We start from the raw sequence: 25,456 nt of genomic DNA, 5'->3' as shown, positions 1-25,456 counted from the left end.
AGGAACGGGCTTTGTAAAACAAGCGAGAGGCTTTAGAAGCAACCAATGAGGATTTTGGTTGGGCCTGAGCATCTGAAATGCTATTTGAAGCAAAGTTGGTGATTGCAACATCACCTGGGGCGTCATCACCATGATGTACGCTATCCATGGCGTCATGGATAAGGATTATGTCAGCCCTAGGTTGGTGGTGGACGGAGGCGGTGCCCTAGGGAGCAGCGTCGGTCACACTTAGTCTAGAAATCAACTTTTAATTCATGCTTCGTTTCGCCCGAAAGAAATGATGTCCATGTGAAGTCTTTAGTAGACGGATCATCATATCATGACTAGGATGACCTATCATGTCATGACAAAGCCAATATGTGTCTAAATCCAAGAGATCTTCTCTCATAACTTCATTGGATTTAATAGCTCAAATAGTGACATATAGTCCACTAGAGAGATACATAAACTTCTCTAAGATGCGCTTTGTTCGCAATCATTATCGGTATTGCAAATGAACTCATTTCCGTTCTCTACATGCGTTTTCGCATTGAATTCGTTAGCTATTCATAGGGTACGATCTTCCCTAAGAGAGTAGAGAGTTTCTGTAACAATAATCAAGGTGCCATTTGGCAAGTGGAACTTGGGCTATTCCATGTCCTTGAATTAATACTGATGGCCCAACCATCGTAGTCACGAAGTCATATGCTCAGAATCAAAATGGAGTCATAATTAAAAGAACTTGAAATTTTATTCATAAGCCAATAGAGTTACATCATTGTCTTTTTGACCAAAGAAAATCTAATCCAAAATGCTAGCTAATGCAAAATAATGGTAGTCGTCTAACTTCTTTCGGTAATTCCAAAATAAATGTGACTGGGTGAGTAGAGAGATGTTGGTGGAGCAAGGCTCACTTAAGTACCACTAATCTCATAACCTTCCTAGACATCGCACTTACTTTGGGTGAGCCTACTTTGAAGAAAGACTAAACTATTAGCATTTACTACAAAGTATATTGCAATTGCCTATTACATCTCTTGGAAAAATAAAGACTTAAACAGAATTGACAATCTATTGATCCCAGCCAAATTTGTAGTCTTCAATCCTTCACTCTAGATCATCTTCATGATCTTCTTATTCCACATAGTGAGCTTCTCTTGCTTCACAATATGCTTTGTAGGCGGTGACAATTTTTTCATGAGATATACAAATGTGTGCCCAATGACCGGATACTCCACATTGAGAACATGACAATTTTTTCATGAGATATACAAATGTGTGCCCAATGACCGGATACTCCACATTGAGAACATATATCTCTTTGCCTAGACTCCATTGATTGAGGCTCTTTGAAAGCGCCATTTAGATGGTTCTTAATGTTGGTGGCGCCACCAACATGGCCAGAGGCGTTGCATCCCTCTCTCTTTCCACGTTGACATCTTCAGTTCCGAGTTCGCCTATTTTGGTAATTACGTTCCCAAGTAGAGCGATTATATGGACCAGAACGTCTAAAAGTATCTCTAAGATTAAGGTTTCGCTCTTGGCGCCCTCTCTTAGGGGCGCGGCTATAATTGGATTCTGGAATATACTCTGTTTCCACGGATCTCAAATTATAGTTCTTCACAAGGATGTTGTCATGCTTTTCAGCGACATTCATAGCTCCAATGAGCTCATGAAACCTTGTGATTCGTTCTGCAGTAACATCGATTTGATAGTTCTTAGCAACCATCAATGCAGAGATGGGGAAGGTAGAAAGAGTCTTCTCAATCAACATCGCATCTATAATCTCTTTACCACAGAATTCCATTAAGGATTTAATGCAAAGTGCTTCCGAGTTGTAGTCAAGAACTGACTTGAAATCACAGAAGCAGAGGCTATGCCATCTCACTTCTAGGTCAGGAAGCAGGGAGTCACGGACGTTGCCAAATCTTTCTTCGAGTGAGACCCATAGACTTTTGGGGTCTTCTTCATTCATACATGATAGGAGCATAAATGCGACTAATATAGTGTGAAATCCCTTACACTTTTCTTAGCTATTTCCTTTAAAAAATCAGTTTTAACTTTGTTTTCTTTTTAGGTAGTTCGTGGAGTGATTCAAGAGAAATAAGAGCTGAAAGGGAGCAATGGAGCCATGGATAATGAAGTACTGATGCAAAGGACCAAGTTTAATTAACCATTTGGCCAGAAATTACAAGGGAAGTCCACGGAATTCATTGTGCAAAACAGTTGCTGCAAAGCAGAAAACTGCAGTTTCAGAATCAGCTTTCTGGGAACGGTATTGAGGAGACATTCTTGCATCCTTCCAGCTGCAAATTTGAAGAAAGGGCCAGCGATCCTTGAATACATGATGTTATACTTCAACTACAGCTAAATAAAAGGTCAGAAACATCAACGAGGCAGTAGGAAATCAAAGTCGAAGTATGCTTCCCGATAAGGCAGAAACTGTCAGCTTTTCACGAAGATTTTTGGGAGATCCTTTCCGGCGATTTTCTTGGAGTTTTTCCAGAAGATTATTGATCATTCTAGATGATATGATGTCATAGAGCACGTGGGATTCAAGAACCATCCAGAAACTTGTCAAGACGAAGTCGTTCCTTGTCCAAGAAGGAAGCTTCAGAGTCAGAAATTGAATCCTAGTCAAAACAGGACGGTTTTGCAGAATTCTTCTTTGGACGGATTTCCAGGGCATTTTTGGAAGGTTATTGCTGCTGAAAATATGAAGGAGAGTCCTAGAATGATTCCTCAAGATTTTGGGAAGATTATTAAGGCTTGAAAATCATTTAATTATGCACCAAGTAGAGTAATCCTCAAGCAACTAGGAGAGGCTTTCAAAGCTGAATTGGAGAAGGAAACTTGGGCTGTGTATTCTATATATATAGAGGCTCTGAACACGTTGGAGAGCACCATCCTACAGCGCCATCCTCTGCTCCCAAACCCTAGCACACAAAGTCTAAAAAATTCCCAAGTCTTCAAGAAGGAAAACCGTGCAATTCACCATCCACTTCCATCAAGCTCCTGCCGTGTCCCATCTTGAAGGATTGCCTACATCTAAGGCTGCCTAAAAGTGAATTCGTGGCTCTCATACTCTGCTCTTTACGGTTTTTATCATCTTGTAATCTAATACTTATGTCTTTAATTATTGAATTTAAGACGATGTGTGGCTAGTTAACTTTTGTTAGGGGCGAGGTTTGAAGCCCCAATTATGTAGAACATATGTTTGTTTAAATTTAGTTTCTTGATCTGTGGTGTGGATTGGTTGTTTATCTCTGATTGATTGAAAACTTTTACATGTGTTTGTTTTATGGTGGCCAACATAGGATTTATGCATGTAATTGGAGCTAGGTTTAGAAAATAATTCACCTAATCGTCTTGTTTTCTAGTCCACAAGTATGCAAGGCTTTGAACAAAAGTTGATGTTTTAAACAACTAGAAGAGCATGCTAGGTAGGCGTTCCACACTAGACTGCAACTCTATAATCAATCGTTTCCATGAGATCTTAATGCTTCAAATATGTTGACACTATATGTGTTGTTGATAGGATAGCGTTCTATACCTTGATTGCATGTTTGATAGGCTTAGCTATTGTGCGTTCACGTAGACTAAGTAATTAGGGAAACATTAATAAGGGACATGATCTGCTCCGACTTGTTTCTTGGTTGATTTCTGTTCACACCTTAGTAATTGAAACTAGGTTAACTTAACATTGTTCGAAAGTAATTGGTGGTGGATTTCCGAGTCTCTAACGTCTTCTCCATATTGTTTTTCAACCCTAAATTCAAAATCGTTTTCTTTTCCTTGTTTTCTATTTATTTTCGTTAAAAACCCAAGAACCCCAAATCAGTTTCGTTTTTAGGATTGCAGTGCCCTCTTCTATCCCCTATCTGTCCCTCCATCTTTCTCTCTTTTCTTTTTGTTTTGTGACGTTTCTTTTAGAGTTTGTTTTGTTTTGTTTTGTTTTATTTTGTGTGATTAATATAGTTACCCTCAATCTCTGGCATCGAACGATCCTTGCTTATCCTTTACTACTGACGACTACATCATTGCAGGGTTAAATTGCGCGCTTGTTTCTAGCGTATCAATACACTCGTACTGGAGTGAATCATCCATATGACGAGTCATTAGGATGACGGTTTTTGCCTTATTTGCCTCTAAGGCTGCTCTATTTGCTTCCAAAGCTTGAACTTGTTCACCAGTTAGCACGTCCTGGCTAGGCTCAAGAATCGTATCCAGGATTCCATCGGCCTTGAGATGCTGGCGAACATCACAAACCCACCTGTGATATCCAGAGCCAGTTGTTCCCAATAGAGCAAAGTCCAATTTGTGCAAGTTACTCATCCTGAAAGAGAACAAGAAATTATGTTTAGTTTCAGAGCGTAAAAAGGCTACTACGAAAACATATAAAATTTCTAAGCGTAGTTGCTCCCAAGAAATTGTGAATTTCTGAGCGTAATCACTTTCAAGAAATTAGGAATTTTTTAGCATAATCGCTTCCAAGAAATTCAATTCCAAGAGGTATTGGATTAGATCGAAACAATGACGTAAGTGGTCGATCATAAATTCTCTACAAACTCTAAGTTTGAAGATCTCAACAAGCTCCAAGCTTGGAGTGAGCATGAACCCCCACCGTTCGGCTTAATTAGGTCTCCTCTATGATGAAGAAAGTGGGATAGAATAAGGGAGTTTGCAAGTCTCCGAAAAAGAAGAGAAATTGAATTTAAAAACTCTAAAAAACGGGAACTTTTAGGAAAAAAAAAAAAAAAAAACCTCGAAATAGGTCGACAGGAAAAAATCGCCGGAAACTGGCCAGAAAAGTCGCTTGAAGTTGACCGGAAAGAATTGTCGGCTGTGGTTGACCGGATGCTGATGTGGCAAATATGCTGATGTGGCTGCTGACTGTGGTGTGGGGTCCGCTGCTGACGTAGCTACTGACATGGCTGCGTTAGTGGGCCACTGCTTGGGTCGGCTTGGGCTCCTCCTTCCTCCTTTTTTTTTTTTTTTTCTCTTCCTTCTACCGGTTTTTCTGACGGAATTTCAGTCTGCCGGTTCAACTAGTTTTTTGCCTGTTTTTGTGAGATTTCTTCCGGTTCCTGAATCATCAGATTGATGGGTGTCTGTTGACAAATTTTGGTGGAAATTGGATGTCCGAAAGATGGTGAACCAGTGGAATATTTGCTGCGGGTTGTATGCAGCTTCCAGTGCCCGGTTCGGTAGGTTTTCGGCAGGTTCTTGGGGTGGCGCAGCCGGTTCTGGACTCTTGGGATCGAGTGCTTCAAGGTGTCTGGTGGAGGCAGAAAAGGATTCAAGGTTCTGTATTCGGATTCAAGGTTTTTAGCTTCTTAAATTAGGGTTTGGCTATTTGTTTCAGGCTTAGGGCTTCGTGCTGATAACGTGTTTAAGGAAAACTGAAATTGGGAGAGAATTGAATCGTGCTTTCATTGATAATAGGGGCCTCTTTATATAGATGATTACAAGCATAGAGATATAGTTGTACATGGAAACATAATCGTACATTGATTGGATATCTCCTAAGATTCTTCGAGAATATCTCTAATATAAATCATATTTCAATTAGAGCAAGTAACCTCGTGTTTGAGCCAGACACATATTCTGAATTTACTTAAACACATATAAATATAATGCGCCAGTCTCTGCCCACCCAAGAAGTTTGATCCGGCCTGCTCGAAAAAGCTAGTAAGGCCCTGGGTTTATAGGCGGACTTGGACCATGACTATTAAGAAAAAGGGGTCTTATCCTACCTCGAAATATGAAATACTGTATCATGATCCCGCCCTACCAATTGATGGCCCCTAATATTGTAAAAAGATGGTTTTATGGCAACCATGTCTCATTGACACGCGTGGAATAGCTTTTGAAAGCGGCTTCGGTTCTTAACTTCTCTTATTCTCTAGTCTTTCTGGAAAACTCTATCCCTTGCATTTTTTTTTTTCCTTTTCTCACATATTCTTTTCTTTCTTTTCTTTCTTTGTCAGTTGTCACATATCTCTTTCCTCTATGAAGCCCCAAAAGGTTTCAGCACAAATTACTTCCCCTTTAAATTTTCTTCTCCTCTTCTTTTCCTAAAGAAACCTGAAACAAAATCACAACCACCGATTCTGGTCCGACCTCTGGGCCCCCACCCCCACAATATCAAAATCACCAGCCATCGGATGCTGCCACGTGGCGTCATACGCGTCGCTAGTTCGGTTGCCCGTACGCCTCGCTCTCTATGATGTCTGCCTTTTTTGTCTTTTAAAAAACAAAAAAGGCCACTGACCAAACCGTCTTTCTTTCCTTTTTCCTCCTTCCATTTCTCTTCTCTGCTTTCACGAAAGATAAACATTACAGAGACCAAATCAAAGCAAGAACACTGTTCTGGGTAATGGTCAAACCATTGGTTTTCTTCTTCTTGTTCAATGAAAAAAGAATTCTTGGGGTGAGTCACTGTGCTGCTGGCTTTGTTGTTATAGAAAACTTGTGTCTGATCATTTTTCATCATCATTTGAGATGTTGGTGTCAATTTGGAGAGCTGTTCTTTCTGTTTTTTTTTTTCTCTCTCAAAGTTTGCATCTTTCATGTTCTGAATTCAAAGTTTATACCTTTTTGAATTCAGCTCTAGTTCTCTGGAGTTGAAGATCATATATTTTTTTGAATTTCAGTTTGAATTTGAGCTGAAACCTGTGCTATCTGTAAGTTTACTGAAAAGGGTCACTTTTGATTGTTGAAGTTTTCATCTTTTCTGCTAATTGGATGAAATATATGGATATATTTATTTTTCTTGAAAACAAATATATGGGTTTTGTTTGTTTGTTTGTTTGTATTATAGTGATGATGGGTTCTGATTGTGATTCACTATGCTATCTCTGATGCATCTCTGCAAGTTTTCTGAGGTGTTGGCACATGCGTGTTGTGTTAGAATTCCAAGTTTCTTGTCGTTTTCTGACGCCTCTGGCTTTGAATATAAAGACTTGTTGGAATTTGTAATAGCTTAGCCATTGTTTCTCTCTCTCTCTCTATTTTTGGTGGCAGAAACAAGGGCTTCTCTGTTGGTTTGTGAAGGCGGTGGAGTTGAGGGTGCGAGTCTGAAATGGTTGGGAAAGAAAACCTCAAGACTGAGGACTTGAACTTGTGCTTTGAGAAGCTGATGATGATTGGTGGTGGGAAAGTGAAAATGGAAGGAAGGGTAATGACAGATTGGAAGGATATTCCGATGGAGCTCCTGTTGCAGATTCTGACATTTGTCGATGATCAGACGGTGATCACAGCTTCTGGAGTCTGTCGTGGTTGGAGAGATGCTATTTGCTTGGGCATCACTCGTCTCTCCCTCTCATGGTATGTGTTTTGCCCTCTCTAGTTCTCTATCTCTCTCTTTTTTGCTTTTGATTTTGCTATGAACCTTGTTGCTACTTTATTTGCTCTTCTTGTTTGCTACTTGTATCTATCTGTGAACAATTGTGTTTGATGATCAATATGAAGACTACAATTTATTTGGATCACCTGGTGAAATTTACTTTCTGTGTTTTTTCATTGCCTGTTGGTATAAAGTGCCACAGTTTCTTTTGGAGAGATGGACTTCAGGTTTGCAGAATTTTATATTTATATTGCTCTCTGCAACTTCCATAGTCAATTCTTTTCTTATTTATGATCATTCTCTGTTGTTGTGTAATCCGTTTTGACAGTTTTGTTACTGTTGGGAACCCAGCATGGATTCCTTCAATGGGTATGTATGAGTTTAGCCCTGCCCTGTCCCGTATTCTTTTACTTATTTTTTTATGAACGATTCTTTATTGTTGTGTAATCCCTTTGACTCTTTTGTTGTTCTTTGTAACACAATATGGATGCATTCATTGGGTGTTACTAATTAAACTAGATCTGAATGAGTGTTTTTATTCAGTTCTGTAACAAACGATGTAAAACTGCAAGTGTAGAGGGGTTAAGTGAAAATGATTCTTTAAGGTGTCGAAGATCAGACTGATTGTGTTTCCTTGTCTGTGCTGATTAGTTGTAACATTAAGGCTTGTTCCATTTCTTGGAGTTGGTACCCAATGCTTTTAGAGTCCCTGCCTGAGGTGTTTTTCATCTCAGCTACCTTATTGAAGTGTTACTCGGAGTTCATTCTTCCCCAAACACAAACATATTCTGACTTTAAGTTTGCCTCTTATAGGATGATGGAGTTATATTTGTATGCCTAAATGTTTGAAGTCAATGCTCTCTCTTTGTTTCTTGCCTGCCTTGAAGTGAGTTCTCATCAGATAATTGGTTTGTTAAACCATTGATATTGACGTATGGTATATTTGGAAGAATATGAGGCTTAAAAGTATCTCTAGATATTCTTTTTATCTAAGCATCAATTTAGCATCAGGCTGGGTCACTGGCAGGAAGCGAAGGAAAGATATCCGAGTCAAAAAGGGTTGAGAAAAATTTAATAATAGGTTATGAAAATCATAAATCTATGCTCGAGGACAGGGAGCTGGGGGCTTAACTTCCCTAGATGCTAATCCTCTTATCTCTGTTTCAAGATTGGAAATGAATGATGTTATAGGATTCTAGAGGTCTCTTATGAATTGATATAAGCTTTGTGCATTGGATGCCGAGCTAATTGTAACTAATTCTTTTCAAATGTTTTTTCAGGTGTAACAAGAACATGAACAACTTGGTCCTATCTCTTGCTCCTAAGTTTACAAGGTTGCAAACTCTAATACTACGTCAGGATAAACCCCAACTTGAAGATAATGCTGTTCAGAGCATTGCAAACTTCTGTTATGATCTTCAGGTCCTGGACCTTAGCAAAAGCTTCAAGCTCACTGACCACTCCTTGTATGCCTTAGCTCATGGGTGTCCTAATCTTACGAGACTCAACATCAGCGGTTGTTCTGCATTCAGTGACATTGCTCTTGAATATCTGGCTGGATTTTGCCCAAAATTGAAAGTATTAAATCTTTGTGGATGTGTCAGGGCTGCATCAGATAGGGCATTGCAGGTAAATAAAAATATTTTGTTGTTTTTCTTGAATATGAACAAAGATGGTTCTAACGATATTTAAATTTCATGTGCAGGCTATTGGCCGTTACTGCAGTGAGTTGCAGTGTCTGAATCTCGGTTGGTGTGAGGAAGTCGGTGATGTTGGAGTTATGAGTTTGGCATATGGATGCCCTGACCTCAGAACTGTTGACTTGTGCGGCTGTCTCCAAATAACAGGTATTTTGCAAATGGTTTTGATAAGAAAATTTGTTCCTCTTACAGTTGGTTGTCGTACTTATATTTTGCCAATTTCACATTGCACACATACGCATCAATCTATCATTTGCAATAGAAGAGATGCTGATATCGTGACAAGTTGCTTAGTCTAAGTCTCTGCCATTCTGTTTCTGAGTAATCTATCAGTATGAGACTATCCATTGTTGATCAATCTATGCTAGTCATTTCATATTGTGTTGACTGAATGTCTAATGCCTTGATCACGAGTTTTATTATATCACTCAGGGTGTCCTTTCATGTTCTCTGGATGGAGCTTTTATTTTTGTTCGAATAAGAGAAAAGGTCACTAGTGTAAGATAATTCTTCTAGAAACATCTTTATGTGTATATCTGATAAAAATGTGCCATCACTGTTCTCTAGTATGAGCTATCAATATACAGATATAAACAGTCGGAGATATTCAAAGTGGTATGGTGTAAAACTTCCTCCATTTATGCCTACTTTGATGAATTCCTTTTTGTGCTTCTTAGTTGCTATCATGTAGATGCAAACAGCATGAATGAATGATTCATATGCTGAAAATAGTATTGAAATGAAAAGGGGAGCCCCGCTAATTGCATGACTAAAATTTCCCTTTCCCAATTAAATTGTGGTGTATTTTGGAAGTGGACATTTCTCAGGCCTTTATTCTTTTATTGCAGATGACAGCGTGGTTGCTTTGGCAAACGGGTGTCCTCATCTGAGATCCCTTGGCCTTTACTACTGTCAAAACATTACAGACAAGGCAATGTATTCTTTGGCCCAGAGTGTAGTGAAGAACAAGCCTGCAGCAATGTGGGAATCCAGGAAAAGCAGGAATGATGAGGAAGGGCTCAAGACGCTCAACATCAGCCAGTGCACGGCACTCACCCCTTCTGCTGTTCAAGCAGTGTGTGACTCCTTTCCATCACTTCACACCTGCTCTGGAAGACACTCCCTCATCATGAGTGGCTGTTTGAACTTGACATCCGTGCATTGTGCATGTGCTGTCCAGGCGCACCGCACTGCTGCCACCTTTCCTCATTCAGCTCATTGAATTGTGGAGTGAAGGATAGGAGCAAAACTCTCTCAGAGTGCTTGAGAGGCTGAAACTCTCAGCCACAGTACATATGTTGTTTATGTTTGGGATGTAAAAGATTGGCTGCAGATGGGCAGCAGCCATTTGTTTGAACCAACGGACTTTGACAAATACCTTAAAACTGGTTTTACAAGCTTTTAATTATGAATTATGCAGCATGCTGCTTTAAAGACAAATTTGGTTTCAACATTTGTGTTGGTCTTTCTCATATTCTCTTTTGCAGGTTAAAGCACAGGTCTGGTTCCAACTTTGTTACCGGTATCCAAATGAAACAAGCCATTGAGAATCTGAGAACATGCTCAGCCCTCTTCCATCCCAACATATATTCATTCATCCAGATTTTGATTTTACAATACATCAACTTTCTTCTCTAATGATTAGTTCAATGCAACTAATGATGCAGGTTAGAAGTTGGAATCATTTCAAATTTGATATGATCTCAAAAAGTGACCATCCACAGTTTGAGTGAGGACTACGTCTGATTGGTCAAAGATCAAAGCCTTCTGATTATAGGCAATTTAAAACTAGAAACCTGAAACAGGGAAGAAAAATGAATATACAAAAGAAAAATTAAAATAAAATTGTACCTGGAGATATAAGAAATGGTGCATTGTCTAGGTTACCACCTTCCCAAATTGATTTTCTGTTTCCTTCTAATATAAACAAGCTATCTGCAGTAATTAATTGCCTTCTGGATGATATGTCACGTAAATAATGGTGTCATAGAATCCATTGAAGTTGACATTGACAATTATGTAATATGTCCATTGAAGTTGTGGAACAGTGGAACACATTACAGTAGTATTCCACTGAGCTTGCATGCATTTGTTACGGTATGATATTCACAAGACAGTTCCTTATTCACTTAATCACCGGGTCTTACTGAGATCAAGCGAAATCCTCGTCCAGGAGTATGACATCCAAAAAAGGACTAAAATGTTTGTAGAACTTTTGAGGTTGAGATAGTATTAGAAAGAGAATGGAACCAGCTAACAGTAATATTATGTTGTATACATGAATAGATGAAGAACTAGCCAGTAGGAGTTTCTTCTTTCCCACTAATTTTTTAGGGAAATTAGGAAACCATAGAGAAAAATGCAACATAGTGTTTATGATAACTGTGTACTATACACAAAACTCGTACATCATTTGCCTTTGTACACAATCTCGTCGTCATCAACATCATATGCTGGATTACAGAGGCATCTGAAGAGTCTTCCAATGCCCTGCAAGCATAGAAGAGAAAAGAACACATCAATTACATGTGTGTAGAGACATGAAAAAAAATATCTATATCTTACTATATAGAATCTTATAGCATGCCTGAGTGAGAAAAGGAGTTCTATATGAAAGCCGTTGTGGTGAATCCTCTCCACTACTATCAGAACTAGTTCCATCATCATCGTCTGTGTCAGCATCACCTTTCCGTTTTGAAGTTGCACCATTTTGAGTCTGCTTTTCCTCCTTATACCATAAAATGTTCTAGTGTCAGCAATCATCATCGATCCCACTGATTAGTTAAAAATATCTCTACAACTTAACACCTAAGTTCGGTTATCAATTTTGCATTAACACTTGAACATCCCTTCTATAACTTGGATTTCAACGTCATTCGATTACTCAGTACCAAAAATAAAAAATAAAATCTATTTTTCAGTATCAACTAAAACTTCAGAAGGTTATTTAGGCATGCCACATGCATGAGCTCCAAAGCTCATGCTTACCTTAGGTATAGAATTGATCAGACCAAAGAACTGAATATATGATTTGAACAGAACTGCAATACATTGCAAACCTGAAATTTCTTTCCAAGAAGCTTTAGTGCCAAAGCACGAGCTCTAAGTTCATCCTTTCGAACATTAGATTCCCGTAGCACCTGAAATCATGTACTGAATCAGGAGAAGAATCTCAGGTAATATTTTGTGCACTTAGTCTCAAAGACAATGAGAAACAAGTGCACAATCTGTTTCATGAAAAACTTTTATTTGATGAAAGAAAAAAAGTTCTTGCTGTTTGAATGAGATCACCAACCATTTGACAAACATGTACGAGAGTTACTTCAATGTCAACCACATTCAATTTCCACAATGAGTTCAATAATGTGTCTTTGTTTAAGCGTATATGTGATTCAACATCATGTTCAGGGCCACTACCATCCACTTTAAACTGCCGACGGATTTCTTCTTGGAGTTGCATCAGCTGGAATGCACCTGAATTCATATTTTTCTTTTCAAAATAATTAGGTAAAGAAAAGAGGCATCAAAATTCTTATTTGAACCATTAGAAAAGATGCATTAACCTTTTGCAGCAGTCATCTGTGACTTCCAGAAATGTCCCTTGTTGCGCACCCATTCAGCCAAAAATGGTACCCCTAGGTATATGGTTTTCTTTCCAAGCTCTTGTGCTGCTTGTCTTGAATAAACATAGCCAATAGTGTGTAGCATATCAATTCCAAAGGCTGCAAAATTCAAATAGTTACAAAATGTATCGTGCACAAGCAGAGCCAGGCCGATGTACTAGTAATCATCATCACAAGCCAAAAATAAGATGGGGTGTCAAATGAACAAATAGTTCTGTCAGTTAATGTATCCATAGCTGTAATCTAAACTTTCAGGGTCAATATAATCTGGATATCTACAGGTGGAGAAAAACTAGTAACCAAATAAGGCCCAAGTAACAGAATTTAGCTTATTTCTGAATAATGCTTTATCTACTAATCTCCTTGAACTCAAGACATGTAAAATGCTAGCATATCATACCTAACAACTCAGAACATAATCAAAGAAAATAATCCAGCAAAACATGAATTACTATGAACACCATCACTTCTATGAATGAGATATGAGGACCCTTCACTTTTGAGCTTGAGCTATACAAAATAATGGTCACCGCATTCGAAGTGGTATAAAGCTCTTATGCAGAACATAAAAACAACTAACAGACTTTGGAATGTAAGAATTGTTACGTATGATTATAAATGAAGTAAGAAACAAAAGTAACTATAAATAAGCAGTATGCAATACCTGCATCAGAAAGTCTTCTAGCTTCAGATTCAGCATGAAGTAAGAACCCTTCTTTATCACCTCGCACATACTGATTAAGAAGATCTTTGAGTGCCTTAGCTAGCTTTTCTTCTCTTTCTTTCTGGACAGCCTGCACTAATAGAGTTATAGTAGTAAGACACCTGTTAATGGTTATGGAAACCAACCAAGTGGAGGTTAAGAATGTATTAAACAATTGCATAAACAGATGAAAAGTTGAGGAATATATAATGTAAAGTTTAATTTACACCTAGAGTAATCATCATGGTTACTTTGAAAAGAAGCAGTTTTGAGTCATGCGCTATGTCATGCTAGGTAGTAGTCACAGACAAGTACCACTAATACCTTGGAATGATAAGCAATAGTTGATTTAGCTGAAGTATCCTTCTGGGAGCAGAAGCTCTGCAATTCTACCACCCCATATAATACTATGTCTAACTGAGTAATATATGTGCATTTATGACTGTTTAAACAGCAGACATTTACTTGCGTTTATTCAGATAAATAAGCACAATTAACAACATGCCTCTTTCTTTGGTAAATGAATAAACAGCATATCTTGCTGTAGACAAAGATACCGGCAGTGAATTACTACTGGAAATTTCTTGCCTTCAATTTATCATGTACTTTCTCAGGGTTGTCACCTTCACCAGCTAATTGAGAAGAAGCCATTGATGCTACAGCTAGATGCCCTATGTAATCCTCAAATAGTTCACTTCCGAAAAGAAAAGCAAAGACAGCTGTGGGGTCAAGCATTGTATCCCTGGAAATAAAATTTGACTTGTTAGGATATCAGGAAAAGCATCAACATTGAAATAAAAGAATTACTGCACAGCAAATTATGAATTCATAACACTACAATGACAATTATTCTCTCTGTGTGTAGAACATAGCACAAAATTAAATAGCATAGAAAAAGTTTTTAACACAAAGTGTTTCTGGTAGTGTGCATTCAGAACTGTGGATGATGCGTACTTCTGAGTTTTGACTGCTTATATTAAACAAAGGTATGTTGGTCCCATCTGATGTTAGAAAGAAACTTCAAGAAATGAAGCCAAAATTTATATAAGGTATATAGTAGATGACTAATGGCATTAGAATCAGTATAATTATCTGCAATTGCATCATGATCCATTGAAGAGTTCAGGTAGTAACACAGCTGTTATAGGACATAAGTATTTTTGTGTCAGTGTGTGTACATATGTATACAAGCATTAGAGTATGTATGTACTCTACCTAGATATGCAGTGCTTTCCATTTCGATCATATGCTTCTCTTTGCAGTGGATCACTCAAAACTTGGTAGGCTTCCCCAAGTACCTGGTAGCATTAAGATTTTCATTATGATAAGGTAAGAGAAGAACCATACATATATGTAATACATATCTGCTCCCGCTGTCTTCAGGCATGGAAATGCCCCTAAGCACAGAAGATTAGAAGTAATGCTGAGGCTAAGTTGAGTGATACACTATATGCGCATCATTGCATGAAGATATCACTGAAAGAGTGTGAAGCTCGGGTGAGGTGCACGAACGGAGCTTCAATAGGTAAAGGAAAGTCACATCATATCGGTTGTTCCTGTGTCTTTTCAGAAACTTGCAAGTAGCATCCCATTTTCAAAGCAAAACAATGACAGAGCAAGGCTATTGATTTGTTACTTAAAGTGAAAAAATAGATGGCACTCTTACATATATGCTTCAGTGCAAAAGCTTGGATATAAGGGGAAGAGAAGGAGAAAGAAGTTGGAATCCAATACATTAGGCTCCATTTGATTCATAATAGGGTTGAAGTTCCTTTACCTCGAAAATCCTTAAAAGAATCTATACATAGAAAAATTACAAGCAGTGGACTTGCCTGAAATCTTTCAGCAGCTTGAGGATCATTTGGATTTTTATCCGGATGTACTTGCCTTGCCTGCACCAATATAACACAGAAAGGTAACAAAGTTACACTAGTTTTGCATGAATCAAGTCCCTTAATTTGAAAACTAAATATTCATATTCTTCAGTATCTCGATCAAATTCACATTTAATCTGAACTACCGATCCTTAATGCTTCAAATTAGCAAAAGAAAGGCAACCCATTTATCTATTCATTCTTGTATATGAATCTACCAATGCACCAAAATTAATAGATGAAAAGAAAGATCATCAACATTTAGGAGGAATCAAAAAGACAAATACAAAACTAGTATCAAACAAAATGGAGGAATCCATCAAAACAATGAACCTTGAGATAATAAGCCTTGCGAATTTCCTCTTCCGAAGCCGAGGGACTGACATTGAGTGCATCATAGTACTCAGTTTCTTTGACCATTATTGCCTGAGCCTAAGAACAAGTCTCACAGTCACAAAGCTGAGAATGTGAAAAGCTTCACAAAAAGAGAGAACAAGAGAGCAAGAAAGAAAGGAAAGTAGGGGGAGTGAGATGGTCTGAGTGACCAGCATTTGCCTTTCCAGTTCCTCACAGAAATAAACAAAGGCTTTCAGATAACTTTTTCGCGGGAGGCAACAGTTTTTTAACTGTCCCCATGGTGGCGCTTATGATAGGGGCATTACTTTCTTTAATATCTTCATCTGCTTTTTAAGGGTCCAAAAGCTGTCTCTGAAACAATGGGTCGGGTTCTTAGCTGGTCTCTGCGACTTTTCCTACTGTAGGTCCATGTCTTTGGATAGGTTTCTACTTCGACTACTCTACTGTCCAAGTATAGGAATGTGGTCGGGAATGATTGAATTCCGGAGATGAGCAAACTAATCGAACAGCTCACTTCCTTCGGAATTTCAATACTCCATATAATTATAGAACACCCCACTTAAAGCCCTAAAGTTGTAAGGTGTTCAAGAGTCCGAGAGTTGAAGGGCCCATATCAATTTTACAATATTTTGAACATAACACATGGTCACCGTGCAAAACAACGCAGTATTAGCTTAAACCTGCTAGTATTGAGAGTAGATTTGATTCAACAATACTGAAAAGCAAATAACAAAAACCTCTCTTACCAGACAAAATTCACTACAGCATCCGTCTTTTGAGAAGTACAAAATTGGTTGAACTATCGAGTACAGTGATTTGGTAACAATAGCAAATACTCCTATCCTTTTTTCTCTCTTTCTTGGCGATAAGATGGAAACATTCATCCCTTCATTTAGTGTTTTTACAAGAGCCGTAATAGGCAATTCTTTACCTCTTTGCCTTTCCTCTTTTTCCATTTTTACCAAATTTTTTACCCCCCTTTGTAGATTTGCTCTTCAAATGAACCATTCTATCTGCCTTTTTCTGCCTCTCCTTCCGAACTTGATCCAAGTCTTTGATTTCAGAACGCACATGAGCATTAGGAATAGACCGCTGCTTCCTGCCTCCCCGTGGGTTCCCCCTGTTCCCCTGCCATCTCTGGTTGCCTGCAAACAGACACGATTGCCATTTATACATATAACAAATTAATCCTAACAAACACCATCAGAGGTAAAACAATGGCTACCATACAAATACAAATCAAAGAAATATTGCATGAGGATATTACTCTACACTTGAAAGTCAGAGTTCTTTTATATTGACTAAAACCAAAAACAGTTTGGTGGGTGAGATGGATTCAACAATAATGAATTTGGTATCAAAGAAATCTTTTCAGCAGTTTAAATCCTTCCATCTGGGCACCACCCAATGATAGAGAACATTATACTGAGCAAAATTAATTTATGATGAATAATAGAAAAAAAACATACGCTAATAAAGACCATTACCTGTGGCTTCCTCAGCATTCCCTTCGTCAGTGCCTTCGAAAGATACTTTATTGTGTGAACGTGCTTTCCACTTACTGTATATTCCAGTTTTCTCAAGTTTTCCTTTGGCACCACTCTCTGTCTTTACCTGTACACCACGAAAATATAGCACATAACACTCTGAATAACCGCATAAAGCACAATAAATGTTGCATAATTTAGAGTTCTCAAGTAATGAAACAAAACAATAAAAAGTTGATTATGAAAGACCCCTGAGATTTAGCATAATTTTTAGTCACTTAGACCTTGCATGTTCGGAAATTACACACCCACCAATGATGATCTGATGTTAAAAGTGTTTACAATCCATAATACTTTTTAACTTTGCTGACAGAAACAAATAGTCACCGTATTCTAGCCTCTTGGCATTACTCATGCTCTACATCAGTATCCAATCCTTCTCAATCAATGTCGAAGCAACTCCAACAAGGACTCAACTTTGTATTCAAGGTTAGCTGTTAGCATTCAAGTAACCTCAATCTCCAACCTCATCCTTGATGGCTACTAAGCTCTTTACCATCCTTGGTGCATTTGGGTTGATATGATATCATTTGGGTATTGTGGTTTAACCTAAAATTATTTGGGTTTGATTGGCTAACCCACCAGTCCCCTGTGGCAGGCATCCCAACTAGAGCAATAGTCATCACAATTTTAGTTGATTATTGTTAATGAAAACATTGAGGAGATTAAAAAGTCTAATAAAGACATTGCAAATTATATATACTAGTGAGTACTGAGTACAATATTATTCAGTGACATAGAGGTGTATATAATATAGAAAGTAACAATCTAAATGGGTGTCTATATGACATTGACTAGCTTAGAACATTTACCAGGGCTCTACCATACATGCAATGTTGATATTTCCTTTTTGCGTGAAAGAAGACCAACTAAAGTAATAACCTATTTGCATTTAAGTCTTGTTTGTTATATGAAGTATATGACATGAACTTTAAACAACTAAAAATTCCACTACAATATGCATCTTTTTCAGAATAGTATGTCCCATCTTCAGAACAAACCATGGAAATAAAATAAGAAAAAAAGACAACATCCTAACCAGATGCAATATCATTTTCAGTAAAAGTATAATCAATTCTGCTTTACAAAATAGGCAAAAGAAAGACTACCTTGCCGCTAGCAGTCACTCGGTCGCGTGAAGTTAGCTTTATGTACTTTTTCCCACTCTGCCATCCATCAGTTCCATGAGGTTAGAAACAAATGACTAAAACAACATAACAATAATAATATCAGAATTCAAAGTACCTTATCCCAATGAAATACAGATTTCTGTTTCTTCATGCCCACATTATCATCTGCAACTAGATCTAGAACAGCAGCTTCCAACCTACAAAGACAAATGGGGTCAACTGGCGCCAAACAAAACAGGATCATTCAATCTTGACAAAAGTAATCAGCTTACCGAAACACATAGCTTATAAACTTGAGTTGAACTTTACTGATTTGGAAGAGATTACAGTTGAATTAAATATTACCTATTAGAGTCAAAGTTCTCATTCCCTCTCACTGAGAGTCCCGCTTCCATATGCTGGACAACAATAGTAGGATCAGTCCAAAAGGTCAGCCAGGTTCCAATATTTGTGATCCGAAAACCACAGAACTTGAAGCACACAACTATTTGGTACAACAAATTATTGACACTCCAAAATTCAAGTAATGAATTTCATACTGCAATGTACCAGAATAACTAACTTGTTAAAAAGTTAGATCACCTACATGATTTGTGGGTATGGAACTTATAAAGTAATCCTCATCCTTGAAGCTCGTTGCCTTCCTTTTAGAACCGGAAGATTCTAGTATCCAAGAGAAGACAAAAACAGAATTAATAATCTAAACAACTAGGCAATAAATGTGCAGCAAATCTGATTATTCAAAAAGTTAAAAAGTAAATCGCTCCCTTACAAGTATAAAAAATGAGGGTAAAAGACAATTAATTGAGTATTTCCTTTCTTTCTAAGGCGGCAGGTTTCTTTCCTATTTCAGCTTTTACTTGAGATGGATATCCTTGTTTCCCAATGATCCATCTTCCCTTAACTTTCTCAAAAGTCAAAACACAGACATATAGTATATACTGACAACGATAAATATTAACATTGAAGTAGACTAAATTGCAAAAGTACATTACACCAAAAGAGCTTTGCAACTGGATGCATATACGAAATACCAGGTTTCAGTACCGCTCAATATTAACAATTGAAAAAACGTACACCAAGGAGCACAATGGAGACAAACTATACAGCGATACATACAACTGCAGATTATAAACTAAACCGACGATTAATATGACAATTGTAACAATTGTTCAAGGACTCAAAAAACTGCACAAGTGCTGTTTCTAAATTTTCAACTTCTAAGATAGAAAGCGAGCATAACATATGTGATATAACACACACACACACACACACACACATTTATTACGAATATAGGGGAGAGAGAGAGAGAGGTCCAACTCGATGATAATACTGGACTACGGGAATACCTTTCTTTCTCTTTTTCTTTAAGGGAATAATCTCAGATTCATCTTCCTGCAAGTACACAGAATTCATTTTAAAGCACTACATAGCAAATCATCATGGAAGACACCATAGAAATATTGAAAGCAAACCCATACATACCTAAACAAAAGGGAACCCGCTAAAATATACATCAGAATTAGTCTTTTTCAAAATTGACCCTAACTTAAGAGATGATCCACAGTAGTAAAACTCCCTATCTATATCACCATAGTTTGTAAAGAAAACAATAACTCAAGGCCAGCAAGTGGTTTCAAAATAAAGTCCCATTAAATAAAACTGCCTGTTGCAGCAATGAAAATCAACAGAATTTGTCATCATCTTAATAACTAAGCAGTGCAGAGACTCCTCCATGCATGCACAATAAACATTAGATAATAGCATCAACAAAAGTTGTTTGCAACAAAATGGTTCAAGTGATTACTATAAAAGCTGTACAAGGTAGCCATATAAAGAAGAAGGAAAATATTACTACTGTGACGAATTTACCTCTTCAGCATGATTATTGGAACGTTCCTGATTTTGCTGATGCACTAAACTAATTATCCCTTCATGAATAGCTCTTTTTTTCTTCATTACATCAACCCACTGACGAGAAGGACCCTGCAAAAATCCAAAAACTTATATCAATATACACCATATAAGATCACATCTGCAAAATAGTTGACATCATCTTGCACAGAACATAAGTTATTTCAAGCAAACATTCAAACATAAACATAGATCTAGCGGGAGAAGAAATGCCATGAGTAGGGACGTACGATAAGGTTTGGGGAAGAGAGCACAAACACAATTTTGAGGACAGCAAAGACAATAGTAACAGTTAAGTTCCAGGAAGTAATGCAAATATTATAAGATATAACTACAAAAGAACAGAGAAGGGATTCCAACTATGAATGCATCATATAGAGGTGAAATACTGAGACAGCAAAACAAATGGCATAGGCAGATAATTGCTGCTTCAATCATTCAACCAATTGAGTGTTCGGATCTCACACCCCTAATCCTATACATAAGGTTATCTCTCCTTTGAATATTTCTCCCCCATATCTCTGTTTTCCCTATGATTGCAACTACCCTATGCCTTCTCAGTTCCCTAAACCTGTTCTATTTCTTAATTTTTCTTTCATTATAGGCCCTCCATGTTCACTGACAGCCTCCCTGGCTTTGTCCTACATCCTCTTGCTCTCTTAAAGATCTTCACTTCTTTTAACAACATAAGCACCATAATAAGCACAATGGTATGACCTTCAAGAGTAAAACAGCAATGTCTAGAAAAACAACCCATCCAACTATGAACAGTGCATGTTCTGCATTATATGTTTCTTTTTTATGCATATAACATTTATTTCCTAGGTTAGGGCTTGTGAATTCAAAAGGCAAATAACTCTAGAAAAATACGTCACAATGCAACAAAGTAAAATCCAACAGCTATAATGTGAATTTTGAACATAATCAGAAGAGTTATAGAGAACCCAAAATTTTGACTGTCAGATCAAATATTAAGTTCTTAGATCAAGACAAAACAGTTGCCAATCAAATGCAATCTGCTTCTGAAGTCATAAAATGGAGATTTACCTTCGCATTCTTTGACTTAGCAGCTTTCCCTTCAGCTTCTAGAATGGTCTGCTCAGGTCTAGCATAAATCAGTCATAGAACAATAATTAGCAACCTCATAAGAAGATACAGTATAGCAGAGTATCTGAAAATATTATTTGTAATATACAAAAAAAATAACGGCCATCGTTTGTAGTGCAAACCTGAATGTCTTCAACCGTTCAGAAAATGCCAATGCCTTCAACTCTCCACCCTCAAGTGTGTTTTTAAATATTGGATGCAACCCTTCCCGAGGTAAATCTTTTGCTCTTTTAATAGATTCCCTTGAAGGGGAGGGCTTTGTCTTTGAATACAAGCGAAATGCATTTGCACAAGTTTTCAGCAAAAGGCTGAGTTCTGACGAAGAATCAATTATCTCTCTAACCCTGTCTGAAACCAGATCAATAGCTGTTTGGGGGAAACGCCCATAAATACTTTCTCCATTTGCAACTGCTTGATCAATCTTGGACATTACTCCATCCATATCCTGTAAAACCTCCTCCTCCGTAGGTGCTGGCCTAATTGGTTTTGAAAGAAACAGAAGAAGATCTAAAAGGTTAGGTATGTCTTCAGATGTCACAAGAGAGAATGCAGTGCCAGTCCGACCAGCCCTTGCAGCTCGACCTACTCTATGGACAAAAAGTTTAGGCTTTGGGGGAAAATCCCAATTGATAACATTGTCAAGCAATGGAATATCAATTCCCCTGGCTGCAACATCAGTAACAATTAACAACATAGTCTTTCTGTGCTTAAACTTTGATATATGAATTTTCCGAGCATCATGATCCATGTCACCGTAACACACAGAAGGCACAATGCCCTCTTCTCTAAACAAGATATTCAGGAACTCCACATGATGCTTAGTGGATACAAATATCAACGTCTGCTCATCGGAACGAATATGCTCCCTTACCAAATAAAGTATTGCCGCATGCTTCTCTTCCTGTCGCAAGGTGAAAAACATAAGCTTCAAGTCGGGGCTAATCTTAGTATCCAAATCAAGCCGCACAAGGCGAGGGTCTTGCAGACCAGCCTTCGCAAACTCTGCGAGCGCGCTAGGTAATGTTGCACTAAAGAGCAATGTCTGACGGTTATCACTCAGCTGCGCAAGAATCTTATGCAACTGCTCAGCAAAACCCATGCCAAAGAGACAATCGGCCTCATCAAAAACAACATACTCCACCGAGCGAAGCGACATCTCGTCGATCTCAGTTAAATGGTGAATCAGCCTGCCAGGGGTTGCAATTATAATATCCGGGTTTTGAGCCAGCTCCTCAAACTGAGTTTCCATGCTATCACCACCAACTAGTAAACTGATCCGAAGATCTGCGAAACAGAAACAACAACAATTCAAATTCAAATTTACTGAATTGTAAAAATAAAATGAAATTAGTAATCTTCAGAAATCCATACCCATGAATTGGGCGAGCTCTGTGGTAAACTTGAGGGTCTGAAGAGCCAAGTCTCTAGTGGGAGAGAGAATGAGAGCCCTAACACCGCCCTGGGGGACGTGCTCCTTCAAACGCTCGAGCATGGGGATGAGAAACGCCGCCGTTTTGCCGGAACCGGTTCGGGCCATGGCGACGACGTCGTTTCCGGAGAGAATAAGGGGCATGGTCTTGCGCTGAATGGGTGTGGGGACTTTGTAGCCCTTGCGCTTGATTGCTTTGAAGACATTGGGGCTTAGGTTGAGAGACTCGAACCCTCCCGACTTGGCTTTCTTCTTCTGCAACTCGCGGCGCTTCAGATCGCCTACTGAGCTCACGTACTTGGGCGGCGCCACCACCATCGGAGAGAGATTTCTGGGCTTTTTGATTTCTAGGGTTTTCTCTGCAATTTTGTTTAACTGAAGGAGACGGACCTAAACCCTCTCCTCGTAACAGCCTCGTTCTCCAAAAGCTATAGTATGTGTTAAACCCTACTTAGGCTACTACCACTCTTTTCTTTTTTCTTTTTCTTTTTCTTTACCAATTTTAACTACTTTCTTTTTTAATTAAGGTCTGATTTTGTTTATTATTCCGTGTTGAATGATGTTTGGTGTTGGGAGTGTTTTGTGTACACCTCGAAATGGCTTGAAAGAAACTCTCACTTTGTGGTTCGAGAACGCAACGCAAGAACAAACTAGTTTAGGAGAATCTATATGAGGATCGCTTAGAGAAGTCATGCCCAAAAGTTGAATGCAAGAATGGTGGAAGATGCTCCCACCAAATGTAGCCATCATGTGAAAACACCATAATTTTCCAGCTTATCTGCAACTGAATTTCCCTTTCTATAGATGTGGGAAAGATGAATGCTCATTTGTCTTGATGAATGCAAGCAGTTAGGTCATCTCTAACCCACAAGGCTAAAAATAGCCCTGGGGCTAAATTTTAGCCCTGATTTCTTTACTATTCATCGATGTGATATCAACCATCTCTAATCCGTTAAGGCTAAATTATAGCCTTAAAATATATTTTAAAATTTTGAATATGTTATTTATATATATATATATTGTTATTTTTTTATCAGATTCTTATTTATAGTAATTGAAATCATTTTTATGATAAAAAATATTTTTCTAGTTGTACTTTTCAAATTCCATGTGTTGCTTCACAAGCAATGTTGTAGATTTCTTATACGATTTTATATATGTGCATAGATTATCTTGATAGAATATTTTTAAATTCTCGGATATGACTTTGAGGCCACGTGTTTTGTCGTGATTCATTTGTGAAATTTCGAAATTGATATAAAGCAATTTTTGGCTTGATCGCATCTTATCAAACTTTCATATATGATTTCGAGGCCACGTGTTTCGTCCTGATTTGTTTGTGAAATTTCAAAATTGATATAAAACAGTTTTTGGCTTGATCGAATCTTATCAAATTTTTGGATAAGATTCTTGAATGACACGTGTTCCGTCTTCATTGGATTATCAAATTTTGGAGTGGATATGATGTCTACGTGGCACTCGTTATCTTCAGCAAAAAATATCTTTATAAACTGAGTGCTTGAACTAGCATGACTAACAAAATCATCTACTTTTCTCTACTCACCTTCATCAACTTCATACTTTTTTTTTAAACACTTATGCAGTAAGTTCTAATTGGTTCGATAAGTGACAGGAAAGATTATGCGCAGAAGAGGAAGAGGATGAAGAAGATGATGAAGAAGAAGAGATGGAAATGCATGCAACACAAGTTATGACATTGGGGCATGGTCTTACGTTGAATGGGTGTTGTAGCCCTTGCGCTTGATTGCTTTGAAGACATTGGGGCTTAGGTTCAGAGACTCGAACCATCCCTACTTGGCTTTCTTCTTGTGTAACTCTCGGCGCTTCAGATTGTCTACTGAGCTTACGTACTTGGATGGCAACGCCACCATCGGAGAGAGATTTTTGGGCTTTAAGATTTCTAGGCTAGGGTTTTCCCTTCAATTTTGTTTAACTAAAGGAGACGACCTAAACCCTCCTCGTTCTCCAAAAGCTTTTGTGTTAAACCCTACTAGGCCTACTAACCACCTTTGTTTTTGTTTTTTTTTTTTGTTTTTTTTGTTTTTTTTTTTTAGGATTGCGGTTTTCTGGCAAAAAAAAATGGTCATTGACACAAAGCATTAAAATGTGCAAAAAATATCTCACTTACTCCAGTAAGAGATTTTTGTTTCCACTTAGACAATTTGACAACAAATCACCATTTTACCCTCAACCCAATTAATGAATTACGGCACTGCCACTCTGTCTCCTTTCTCTCTCCCCCTGTCGTTCCTCTCTTCGTCGACAACATTCTCACCGGCTGGCCTATTCCGGAGCTCTGGTACTCATAGAGGCACCTAATCCAGACCCTGGTCTCTCTTGGCTACAGAGCTGTCGCGCCAAACCTCCACAACTTCGGCCACACCGACGGGCCAGCCGACGCGTCGAGCGACAAATTCAATCATCTTGAAGAGATCGAAAGCGAAAGCGATAGAGTGATTGAAAGTAGAAGCAAAAGCAATGGAATCGGAGCGAGCACAAGCTCGTGTCACCGACGATGGAATCGAAGTGGCCTTCTCCATTTCTCATTCTGGCGATTCTGAAAGTGGTGGGCCAAGTACAAGCTTGTGTCTCCAGCCATGACTCATGTTGGTTAACTGCCCTGCGACGGCGACAGCATCTGTAAGGCCAGCCCATCCGACGAGGAGAAGCATATCCGCAAAATCCCAAATTATGAAACACGATTTCTGGGTGGTTTGCTCCGAT

The 25,456-nt window shown here is 38.3% G+C and overlaps 3 protein-coding genes across 7 annotated transcripts; 1 reads left to right on the top strand and 2 right to left on the bottom strand.

Annotated features, from left to right (window-relative positions):
• Positions 1 to 6,230: 6,230 nt before the first annotated feature.
• LOC112173568 (F-box protein SKP2B) lies at positions 6,231 to 10,478 on the top strand. 5 transcript variants are annotated; one of them, XM_040509279.1, is made up of 7 exons: positions 6,231 to 6,355; positions 7,006 to 7,308; positions 7,522 to 7,554; positions 7,679 to 7,696; positions 8,608 to 8,956; positions 9,033 to 9,174; positions 9,876 to 10,478. In XM_040509279.1, exons 2-7 carry the CDS (start codon positions 7,064 to 7,066, stop codon positions 10,247 to 10,249), a joined length of 1,161 nt encoding a protein of 386 aa, XP_040365213.1. In that variant the 5' UTR covers positions 6,231 to 6,355; positions 7,006 to 7,063; the 3' UTR covers positions 10,250 to 10,478. The 5 variants fall into 5 exon arrangements, with proteins under 5 accessions (XP_040365213.1, XP_040365212.1, XP_040365214.1 ...); XM_040509278.1 differs by having other exon boundaries at positions 6,254 to 6,412; XM_040509280.1 differs by lacking the exon at positions 7,522 to 7,554 and having other exon boundaries at positions 6,254 to 6,412.
• Positions 10,479 to 11,222: 744 nt separating this feature from the next.
• LOC112173567 (chaperone protein dnaJ 10) lies at positions 11,223 to 16,185 on the bottom strand. Its single transcript, XM_040509281.1, has 10 exons — positions 15,561 to 16,185; positions 15,186 to 15,245; positions 14,569 to 14,651; positions 13,942 to 14,095; positions 13,315 to 13,444; positions 12,591 to 12,749; positions 12,323 to 12,501; positions 12,087 to 12,167; positions 11,615 to 11,755; positions 11,223 to 11,517 (listed from the first exon to the last, which is right to left on the bottom strand). The coding sequence occupies exons 1-10, from the start codon at positions 15,645 to 15,647 to the stop codon at positions 11,437 to 11,439; spliced, it is 1,155 nt and encodes a 384-aa protein (XP_040365215.1). The 5' UTR covers positions 15,648 to 16,185; the 3' UTR covers positions 11,223 to 11,436.
• A 126-nt stretch (positions 16,186 to 16,311) lies between these two features.
• On the bottom strand, positions 16,312 to 23,187 carry LOC112173566 (putative DEAD-box ATP-dependent RNA helicase 29). Its single transcript, XM_024311215.2, has 11 exons — positions 22,654 to 23,187; positions 21,405 to 22,566; positions 21,223 to 21,280; positions 20,134 to 20,247; positions 19,611 to 19,656; positions 18,848 to 18,924; positions 18,607 to 18,659; positions 18,377 to 18,458; positions 18,241 to 18,297; positions 17,072 to 17,198; positions 16,312 to 16,729 (listed from the first exon to the last, which is right to left on the bottom strand). Exons 1-11 carry the CDS (start codon positions 23,027 to 23,029, stop codon positions 16,512 to 16,514), a joined length of 2,370 nt encoding a protein of 789 aa, XP_024166983.1. The 5' UTR covers positions 23,030 to 23,187; the 3' UTR covers positions 16,312 to 16,511.
• Between the last annotated feature and the right edge of the window lie 2,269 nt (positions 23,188 to 25,456).

This window comes from Rosa chinensis, chromosome 6 (assembly GCF_002994745.2).
Source record: "Rosa chinensis cultivar Old Blush chromosome 6, RchiOBHm-V2, whole genome shotgun sequence".
Lineage (NCBI taxonomy): Eukaryota > Viridiplantae > Streptophyta > Magnoliopsida > Rosales > Rosaceae > Rosa > Rosa chinensis.
Note: the sequence above shows the minus strand (reverse complement) of the source record. Positions and strands in the feature narration are given on the sequence as shown.